The sequence below is a fragment of the Drosophila grimshawi genome, unplaced genomic scaffold (genome assembly GCF_018153295.1).
Source record: "Drosophila grimshawi isolate 15287-2541.00 unplaced genomic scaffold, ASM1815329v1 contig_1377, whole genome shotgun sequence".
In the NCBI taxonomy this organism is placed as follows: Eukaryota; Metazoa; Arthropoda; class Insecta; order Diptera; family Drosophilidae; genus Drosophila; species Drosophila grimshawi.
Window position 1 is genome coordinate 9,752,414 of NW_025062900.1, and position 10,810 is coordinate 9,763,223.

The following is a 10,810-nucleotide window of genomic DNA, read 5'->3' on the forward strand; positions in this document are numbered from 1 at the left end:
GGCCTAATACTGGTTGAGATTCTTTGAAATTTAATTAGCTAATCACTGTGTTGCATTTCCTTCAAATACACCAATCTGAAAATGAGCTTCTGAATGAGCATATATTTTTATAGTTAGCATATTTTACTAATTATTAGGAATACTTACCTACACAATTCCAAATTATCATATAAGTAGACTTTAAATTTTGATATGGTCTGATATTACCACTCCAAATTATTAGTAGTTGAAACCTCTTCAAAAAAACGTGGTATGTAAGAAATTCATAATAATGTGGGTACTGAGCTAGGTACTCTAAGTCTAAACACTGGGTATCATTAAGTTGAACTTTTTAACTCTTGCTTTTCAGTCTTTTTACATTCATAGTAAAGTAATAAACAATCTTTTTTAGTTGTATTTGTAAAGGATTTAGGTTTTCTGACTCATTTGCTCAATGAAAAAGCAGAGAATATTGTGAGTTAGAACAAATTATGTACAAATTTAAATTGCATTTCACCGAAGTGATAACAGAATCTGCGTTCAGGTTATAAAAAGTCCATTATCTATATTGTGAGCTATTTAATAAAGCTACCCATTTTACGTGATATGGCTGAAGTTCAAGGGAAAGCTTTTGGCCTTTGTTTGGATAATTCTACGGTATACAGGAAGTCTACAAGATATGCCCTTGATTTTCTTTTAACAGTAACATTTAATAATATTTAAACTAATAAAACAATTAACAATTGTAGGTTAGCGTACTATAAGTTGGCCAAAATGGTTTCAATCGTCTTCCCTTTCGTTTCGGGCACGAAAATGGCAATAAACACAGCGCCGCACAACGAGCAGCAAGCAAATAATAGCACAGTGCCATGCATACCCCATGCGGCAGTCATAAGTGGTAGAATCTGTAAGCAGTAAATCAATTAGTGCTGAAAATTGCCAATTGATTAATACATACTTTAATCATAAACACGGACAGCCCCCAAAGTAAGGACATTAACAGCATATTGCCCGTGCTGCGGATCTTGGGCGGCAATATCTCCGATATGACTAAGAACGGCAGCGACAGTAATCCCCACGCGGCAATGAACAGCATAAATGAGAACGCTGCAATGGGCACCCAATCAAAGCCATTCGTATCATGGCCCAACACCTTCACGTAGCTGTGGCAGCCCATCACCACTTGACTGAGGCAAATGCCAACCGCAGAGATGAGCAGCAAAAGTTTGCGACCCGCTCGCTCCACCAGCAAGGTGGCCACATATGAGCCCACCAGCTGTATGACGCCCACTATTATAGCGCAGACGGCGGGCGGCAAACTGGAGCCGGACATATGGAATATCAGAGCAGTGTAGCTCAGCATGGCAAAGCAGCCGCAAGCTTGATTGGCCATCACCAGACCCAGTCCAATAAAGCAAGCCTTTCGCGCCTTCGTGTTAGCTATGGAAGAAACATTAATCCACAATTAAATTACAATATGCAACTGCTAAATATACCAAGATATATTTTCTTATGTTATTCACTTCACACTTCAATTACAACATGCAACAATTTGTAGCATCATTTCTAAATTATTTGTTCCTTTATTTTCAGTATTTGGAAAAATTTAAACATGCAAATCGAAGATATAAAAACCGTTCTTCAATTTTTTCATTTTCTATAAGAAAATATAATTATACAATTGCCTTACCGAAATCGTGCCAGGTTACAGGAGTGTCATCGATATCCGCGCAGGCCTCCTCAGCCTTTTCAGGAGCACGCAGCTTGTGCAGCTCCAGTTGCAGCTGCTCGCTCAGTTCCTTGGATGCACGGGAGCGTATATTGCGGTAATAGCGTAACGCCTTTTCCGCCTCCTGCAGCTTGTGGTGCTGTGCCAAATATTGTGGGGTTTCGGGCATAAACCAAAAGCAGACCACAAACACAACCGACAGAGCGGAAACAATCCATGCCACAGTTGCGTAATTGAAGTAGAAGCCCAGCACAAAGGCAAGAATCACGCCCAAATTGCAGGACAACACCAGCAGTGTGCCCAGAATACCACGTACACTATGGAACGTTAATGGAGGTGATTTTTATTTTTTATATTTTTATATTAGTCAACAATAAAGTTCTATTTAAATGTGAACTCTTCCCTTAGGAATTAGAGTATACATTAAATCACCATAAAGCCACTTTTAAAACATCTTGTTGCAAATGTTTAACGTTATAAATTGTTGATTTAAATTTAAGATTAGTATTCCGATAAAATCTCCGTGAAGCTGTAGGAATTGGTTTATATTGCTCACCTGTCTTCCGCCAATTCTGCCGTATAAATGGGTATAACTCCAAAGCAACCACCTCCGGCCGTTCCTCCGATAAAGCGTACCGCTATCAGTTGCGTTGGATTACGGGCCAAGGGTATACCAATCCAGCCCAGCTATAAGGAACAGGTTCTCCATTTAAGGATTATCTTAAGTCTGGGGTTTTCCATTTACCAGCGATGGGACCGCCAACAAGAGCAACGAACGTCTTCTTCCAATTTTGTCAGCCAGCCAGAGGAAGAACACATTGCCAACAAGGCCGCCGAGAGATATAACCGATGCCACATTGCCCTGATCCTGCTCGCTCAAGGCACCCGTCTCCAGCGGACTCGCATCGCTGCCCAGCTCGAGGAAACTGGATGAAGGCCAGCCGCAATAAGCGCCAAAAGAAATGGTCACAATATTCGCTGAAATATATCAAAGGGCAAAAAAAAAAGAGAGATACAGAAACTTTTTAACAGCAGTTTGATTGAATTAAAAAATTAACCGCAGTTTACTTTATTTGGCTCTAATTTATATTTATGCATTTTAAATTTGATTACACTAAATCAATTATTTAATAAAACATGTCAATTTTAGATTAAATTAATTGAAGCGTGAAACATTTGCACAATTTTATGCTACATTTTTTTTTACATTTTTTTTTTACTTTATTAGTTATTTTTTCATACAATGAATATTTCAATGCATAATTGAATTTGCAAAATTTGATTTAATTTTTTTTTATTACACAAATCACTCACACACGACATTTACCGCTTTATATTTAAATTAAATTTCCAAATATTTTAGACAGATTGTGATTCACTAACCGAATATGCCAGCCAGGTACTGAAATTTCACATCTCCTGTTTTATTCATTGTTCTGGTTTGTTTATCCATTTATTGATTTTTTTTTTGCACTTCACAATTATGTTGCCTTTCAAAAGCCTATTCAATTAGCCCGTTCAGTATGCAAAGGTAACCGGTAGATATGTGGTCATTATCCTTTTTCATTGGGTGTTGCAATTCGGAATTGTGTGTGCCGTTGCGAGTGCCTGGTGTAAAGCTGGTGACAAACTGAACCAGTGTATTCGCCACTTGATAACCTTTATATATGATTTTTAAAACGCACAAAACAATTAGAGATTACACATACACCGAGAAACAGAGAGGCGCTCAAATGGGAGAACAAAGTGTAGAAATTGTTGTTATCACTCAGTCATTATGCTCTGAGCATTAAGAGCTAAGTAAAGCTGCAAGTAGCGACAACAACAACATCGACTAGAACAACAGCAACATGCTTTAATGTCCCCCGAGCAGACTGTTGATGCGCTTTGTTTATTGTTTTAGTCGCGACTGCTCTGATTATTGTTGCACTTGAATTTGTACCCTTGCGCAGGGTATTCTAATTGTAATCACAAAATGTGTAATGCGAGTCTGTTCGATTAAAACAATATTGGTTCAGGGATTTTTTGTACTTATTTCTGTTATTTTATTCTGATACTGTTAACATATTCATCAACTAACTGCTCTTGTTGGCTTTTTTCACAACTTATATTTTATCCAAATTGTACTAGAATTGTAATAAGATTTCGTTAAAATATTGCAACTTTTGTCCGAAAACTTGTAAGCAAAGCTATGTAATAGCAATTACTTATAAGGTATTTACACTTCCACTTGTTAATAATATTTATTTTATAAGTATATATATATATATATATATATATATATATGATTTTTTTATTATTATTTTAACTATTTTTCCTATCGCGATTTGCACTTGAAATAGTAATACAATCACGTTGTCAGAGGAATGTCATTGTCATGGAACTATACATGACTTTATATATATATATATATATATATATATATATATACATGTGCATATACATATGTATACATATTTGAAGGTGTGTCATTTTCCATTAAATACGCTTTCACTGATTCTCGTATCAGTTACCCAAAGATTAAATGCAGTTCAACTTTTATTTTAATTTATTTCGTGTGTGTTCATTTTATAAATTACATTTAATTACACAAGTTTGCTTAAGATAGGGGCATTTTGTGCAAATACTTGTATCACCATATCTTTGGACAAGCTCTTGCTGATTTTCATAAAGACGTAAATTTGGATGACACTGAGGCTTAGCTTGTTTTCAGAGTTTACACACAACTTATTCCACAATGAGCGGACAAAATGGAAAGTGCGACTGATATTCCTCTTTAATATATTATTTTAATCTAAAAAATATATAAAGCTTGAAGGCGGACAAAATTTCCGATATCAGCTGACTACAAAGTAAAGTGGTTGGCTTAAATAAAATGATAACATCAACTACTTGCATGTTAAAATGTGATCGAGCTGTATCAGTTCTCAATTACCTCTTGAGTGCCTTATGTAACAAATTATTTAATCTACTGATTAAATAAAGGCAAGATTAGATACGCGCAGATCACACGACTTTGCTTGTTCATTTCTAAATGGAAAATTAATTTAATCATTGCTACTGACCACTAATGATAAACGTGCAAGTGTCCGTTTCCGGGCAAAAGAGCTTTTGGTATGATGACCTACTTTCAGTTAAACGCCCTGCTTCTTCTTTTTCTTAAGTGCTTTAATTTATCTTAAAATGTACAGAATGCTCTTAGGTACTAATTGGTTGTGCCTCAAATACGCGTGCAGATGTGTCCACTAATTACACTAACGCTTTTGGCAACGCCTTCGTGCTCCACATAGCCCAAATCCCGTTGCACAGCCGATGGACGTCGATTGCGTGTTTCGGGCAACAAAGGCAGCGAAATGAGGCCCACAAATATCGATGCGCCAGCAAATACCCACAGATAAAGCACCAAGCCGGGTCCGATTGTTGTCTTCACCGAATTAAAAGCCTACAAATATTTACAATACTCTTCAAATGAGTTAACTGCAGCGATTGTGATTCATCTGACTCCATTTACCTCAATCATGCCAAAGAGCAGCAGCCAGGATATGCACGATGCCATTGAATAAAGCAAGTCGTGCAGCTGTCAATAGACAACCAAATAAAGTGTTATCAAGCCTGAGTAAATAACTCTCATTTGTATGTGTGTGTGTGTGTGTATGCAACTATTACTGGAGTCTATTTATAATTTAACGATTTGTAAATTCTGTAGCATACTTATAGTAGTTGAGGAATGGCATTTGTATAGCTTAAACTGAGAGTACGGACTTAATATCGTTTTGCACGTTGTATTCAGCTTCCGAAAATAACTCAGCATTTAAGAGCAACCCAAAAGTCAGCAATTTGATGTAGTTAAATAACTTAAATAGGTCTCGATTTAGTTCATCAAAGGGATTCATAAATTGTAGTCTGTGATTAACTTCTTCAAACGTTCGTTAGCTGAGTGAAAACTAGTTGTTCTATTTAGAAATGCGTGGCAGGGAGTTATGCAGATGCAACAGACAGCAATCTCATCACTCCCTCCGCCGTCCGAGAATGAATTGTTCAAAATTATTTTAGTTTAGACAAGGATAAAGTTTACTAATCAGTCTAAGTAATTAGTTATGCTGTATGAGCAAAGAAAATTAACTTACCTTTGTGGGCAACACTTCGCTGTTGACAACAGCGGCCAAAGGACATAAGCCGAAGCTAACAGAGAGCATCTGCGCGGCGAGCAAGATAATGGGAAGGTAGCGGTCAAACCAGCCACCCAGAGCCCAGCTGGCTCCGAACTGCTTGAAAAATGCTAGAGCAATGACTGCCGCTGCGGCGAAGAGCGAGGAGAGGCAAAGCAACACCTGTAAAATAGTAATCCAAATGCACATTAAAAAAAGAGAAAAAAAACTCGTTGTGAACAGTAGATTACCTTGCGGGGTAGATGCGGTCCGAAGAGACGTGCCAATACGGCGCCCACACATTGCGAGGTGGCAAGAATCACATAGTTCAGATTCGTTGAGGTACCGGTGCGGCCAAGAAAATCAGCGGCATAATTCAATTCCACAAAGACACCGCTCATTTTGGCGCATATTGTGAGCAGAAAGCTTACACATATCAGACGAACCACATAGCTGTGCGAAAAGTGGGCAGAGCCAATGGACTGCTTACCCTGGCCACTCTTACCACTCAACTCCGACTTGAACTCGGCCAGCTCCTGAAGATATTCACGCTGTCCGCGGTCATCAATATCACGGATGCCCCGATACCAGCGCAGTGATTTCTCCATGGCGGGCACATTGTTCCTGCGTAGATAGTAATGCGGACTCTCCCTCACAAGGGGAAAGCACACTGAGAACACACAGGATATTATGCAACCCACAATGTTCACAAGTAGGTAGGGCGCATAAAAGCCCAGCACGAAGCCGGCAAGGATGCCACCAGTGCGCCACAGTTCAATTGTGAAGGTTAAGCGTGCCGCCTTCTCCCGTGTCTCGGCGATTTCGTTAATGAAAATGGGCAGAACTACCAAAGCAGCGCCAGCTGCCACGCCCCCAAACATGCGGGACGCATAAATGTGAACAATATCGACGCCAAAGTGTATGCAGAACCAGGCAAACTGAAAGCAGGTATTGAACAAATCAAGAAGAACTCATAAACTGATATTTTTCATGCTTGCAACATTCTTGAAGATATTTTAAATTAAATGCATTTTTCCAATAAAAATGGTTTGAATTTCATTAACAGTAATACAGCCCTCAATGCACTGTCTCGAAACGCGCTGAAAAATTGCTCATTATGGAAATAACCAGAGAAAATTACGCTGTTATGTCATCAATTAATGCAAACAATTTATCAAAAGATAATTGATGAAAAAAATGAAATGGATTTGCTGCTGCAAAGGAATGGAATGCATAAGCTGAGAGTGCTTAATGAGAAACTAAATATGCTAATTAAAAGTACACCTTGCTGTTATATAATCATGCACAATACGGTTATATGGCCCCATCTCATAGGCGAATGGCTTCATGTCAGGAAATCTTATCTTTTCTTATCTAATCTTCTTTTTCTATAAAGTTGTTTAACTGTATCCGAAATAAGATTTTGTAATCACAGATTCTTAAATTTTTCGATTGTTAGTAAGTAAAATCATAAATCTTACTTATCTAAATATTTGAATTTTCAAGCGAGCACTTAAAAACAGAGAAACTGGAAACTTATTGGGAAACTTGTTGGGCACTTATATGTATGACTTACAATCTGTAGGAGTCCAGACAAGAGCAGCACGGACTTGGGACCGATTCGTAATGCCAGGCAGCCGGAGAATGCGGCACCCACGGCTGCACTCAGAAATAGATAGCCCGTTAAGAAGGCGGTGCCGGCGGGATCTGTAACCTTGTTTAGGGGCGTTTCTGTCTCCGACTCGTACAGATTCATGTGCGCCGGCGTGATGCCAAACAGAAGTCCGAAATTGAAGCAGAGCATATTGCCTGCAAAGGAATGCAAATAAGTGTCCATTTCTGGCGAAGCTTGCTGTCAGCACGCACCGATGGCTGTTGTCACGCTTTGAATAGCACCGCCACTGATCCGTTTCGGCAAGCACATGATGCAGATTTATCCGTTGATGTGAAATCCAACTAGCAAACCGTTAGTGAAAACAAATCGTTAGTTCCGAGCGAACCTATATCCAAACTGGGAAGTTGTTAATGCATGCTATGCGATATTTATAGCATATGAAGATTCTTATCTTACTGCCGCCTATGCAGATAAGAGGCATTGCAATGCGGTTTGCCGCTGTGCGGAACATTCTGTGAACCCAGACCCCAAGACGCGACGATCTTGTTAGTCTGTTAGAAACCAGTAATTGCGTCCAGTTTGTTAGATATTGTTTTGTATATACAAATATATATATATTTGCACAACGTGTGTCCACAAAATGAGGCTGCGATAAAATGCGTCTGTCTGACTATATTTTTTTGCCTTCTGATGATGAAGAAATCTGAGTTAACCTACAACAGCAGATAACCTACCTAGGTTGATGGCTCTGAATGTATATATGTCTTGCCTCGAGGGGTATTCAGACAATAGTGCATCTCAATTGAAGGGTGTTCGCCAACTTATTCCTCACAATTAAAATTAATTAATTTCAATTAAAATCAATTGATCGCAAAAACATACACATGCTTTGCTTAATTAGCTACACAAAATAGAGCATACGTAAGCAGAAGTTTTTGCAAATTATTTCTCGAAATAACAAGACCTCACGTAAACTTCAACTTTAGGCCAAATTTCATTTTAAATTTGAATATTGTTATGCAGTGATCGCTTGCTATCGATATATCTGCTATCAAAGTTAGCAACATGACAAAAGCTGTTTGCTAAGCCGCTCAGCTGTTGTTGACTGACTAGCATAACTTATCGATTTACTATCGACCAACCGCCATTTCTAGCATTAGATCAGTCTGAATGCCGGGAAATATTTAATTGTTGCAAGTTGAATTTATAGTTCGTAAACTATAATGAACATGACAGACGAGTTATGGCACGCGGCTTATGCAGCTAATGACGCCATTTGGTTAGCCAACGATGCCAGCGCCAGTGACAAACAAAATTCATGGCGAACACAAAAGTATTTATTGGCCCAAGCAACACGGTAACCAAATAAAAAAAAAAAACATCCAACAGACGCTCATTCTTGAATCTTTAAAGCAATGTGAATGATGCCATTCAATATGACGCGCTTAGGGACCATCATGCCAAATGTGACACTTCCAGCAGCACGGAAATATACATGCAAGAGCGTCTAGCCGGCTGTCAGCAATTGCTTACGCAGAGTCGTCGCCCTCATCGACGTCACTGCGACCCTGGAATACCTCTGGACTGGTCTGTTCCGCTGGAGAGTGTGTTTGAGCGTCAGTGTCATGGAATATTTTCTAGTTGCAAGCATGATGAAATGACAACATGTGAGCTTAGGCGGCCCACAAGCAATGTAAACACTGTGACCCCCAGTAACACAACAAAGACAGGGACATCGGCACCTGAAACTGCAGTGTTTGATGGATTTCGCACTGCGCGGGAGCAGTTAATGTTGCATGATTTAAAGGTAGTAGATTGTTTAAATTCTGGTGAATTGCTAGAAAAACTTACCCTTGCTACCTGTGCATATTAAAAGTATAGTATAGACATAAAATGATATATAGAATAATAATGCAATAAATATGTATGTATAAATGTAAAAATTCTCTATTCTACCAGAAAGGCAAAGAAATTGTTGCAGCTGGAGCTGGTGCAGGTGGAAGTAGTGCTTCAATTGGTGGCCCCTGTGATATAATGAACTATAGAAAAAAGTCACTGGGCGGAAGGGGACGCGGTGTGAATGCCAAATTTGTGCCACCCATTGGACAAAATGATACGTGAGTATATCCATTATTCTCTAACGTACAAGTTGATTTTTGCTCTGTTATTAAGGAATACTGCTGCTGAACATGTAAAGCAAAGTACTGCAACAAAACCAACTTTCTCTGTGCCTCCTTCCTTGGCCCATCTGGATTCATTAATGGTTGAACAGATTATGCGAGAGAGTATGCATAAGTATAAGCCCATCGGTGAGTGCAGTATCTGAAAGAGTGAATTAAATTTAAATGGAATGTTTGTTGCTCATTAAACAGCTTGGGATGAAATAGCCGGCTTGGAGTATGCAAAATCAACGTTTATGGAGACCATTATACATCCGTTACAGCGTCCAGATTTATTCAAGGGAGTGCGTCGTCCACCCCGTGGCGTTCTATTATTCGGTCCTCCTGGTACAGGCAAAACTCTAATTGCCAAGTGCATTGCCTCCCAGTCGAAGGCAACGTTCTTTAGCATTAATCCATCTTCATTAACGTCCAAGTGGATTGGCGAGGGCGAGAAGTTGGTCAAGACACTATTTGCCGTGGCTGCCGCACATCAACCGGCGGTGAGTGCCTCATTCCTAACGTAATATGTAAAACGAATGTTCTGCTTTCTGTGTAGATAATTTTTATGGATGAGGTGGATTCGTTGCTATCACAACGCTCGGACACTGAGCACGAAAGTTCGAGAAGATTGAAAAATGAGTTTTTTATACAATTGGATGGTGCTGCAACCAATGAAGATGATCACGTTATTATTATAGGTGCCACTAATCGTCCGCAAGAGCTCGATGAAGCCGTACGTCGTCGCTTCGTGCGTCGTATTTACGTTCCGCTTCCAGTGGCGCAGGCACGTGAGCATATTATCCAGAAGCTTCTCAAACAGGTGCATCACAATCTCGATGACGCACAGATTCAAGGACTAGGTGAGCTAACCGAAGGATATTCTGGAGCCGATATGGACAGCCTGTGTCGTTATGCGGCCATGCAGCCGCTACGTGTGCTTAGCAGCTCGGAGATTGACGCAATTGATGCACAACAGGTAATTCGAGGCTGTAAATAACATCAACCGTCCGGCACTTATAACTTATATTTATAACAGTTGCCTGCCGTCTGTATGTCAGATTTCTTGTCTGCTCTGCAACACGTTTCGAGGAGCGTCTCCCCGGAGGATGTTAAACGTTATGTGGCTTGGAATGAAATTTATGGAATTAAAAAATAAATATATTCTATGTATATCAAA

The 10,810-nt window shown here is 39.4% G+C and overlaps 3 protein-coding genes across 3 annotated transcripts; 1 reads left to right on the forward strand and 2 right to left on the reverse strand.

Moving 5' to 3' along the window:
• Window positions 1–577: 577 nt before the first annotated feature.
• LOC6561924 (facilitated trehalose transporter Tret1) lies at window positions 578–3,369 on the reverse strand. Its single transcript, XM_001988592.3, has 6 exons — window positions 3,092–3,369; window positions 2,454–2,686; window positions 2,265–2,395; window positions 1,670–2,025; window positions 938–1,419; window positions 578–884 (listed from the first exon to the last, which is right to left on the reverse strand). The coding sequence occupies exons 1-6, from the start codon at window positions 3,159–3,161 to the stop codon at window positions 738–740; spliced, it is 1,419 nt and encodes a 472-aa protein (XP_001988628.2). The 5' UTR covers window positions 3,162–3,369; the 3' UTR covers window positions 578–737.
• A 1,167-nt stretch (window positions 3,370–4,536) lies between these two features.
• LOC6562132 (facilitated trehalose transporter Tret1) lies at window positions 4,537–7,870 on the reverse strand. Its single transcript, XM_001988591.3, has 6 exons — window positions 7,723–7,870; window positions 7,433–7,665; window positions 6,108–6,794; window positions 5,836–6,039; window positions 5,220–5,285; window positions 4,537–5,150 (listed from the first exon to the last, which is right to left on the reverse strand). The coding sequence occupies exons 1-6, from the start codon at window positions 7,778–7,780 to the stop codon at window positions 4,929–4,931; spliced, it is 1,470 nt and encodes a 489-aa protein (XP_001988627.1). The 5' UTR covers window positions 7,781–7,870; the 3' UTR covers window positions 4,537–4,928.
• Window positions 7,871–8,662: 792 nt separating this feature from the next.
• Window positions 8,663–10,810, forward strand: LOC6562131 (fidgetin-like protein 1). Its single transcript, XM_032735810.2, has 7 exons — window positions 8,663–8,828; window positions 8,885–9,278; window positions 9,431–9,588; window positions 9,644–9,780; window positions 9,844–10,133; window positions 10,190–10,609; window positions 10,670–10,810. Exons 1-7 carry the CDS (start codon window positions 8,695–8,697, stop codon window positions 10,787–10,789), a joined length of 1,653 nt encoding a protein of 550 aa, XP_032591701.1. The 5' UTR covers window positions 8,663–8,694; the 3' UTR covers window positions 10,790–10,810.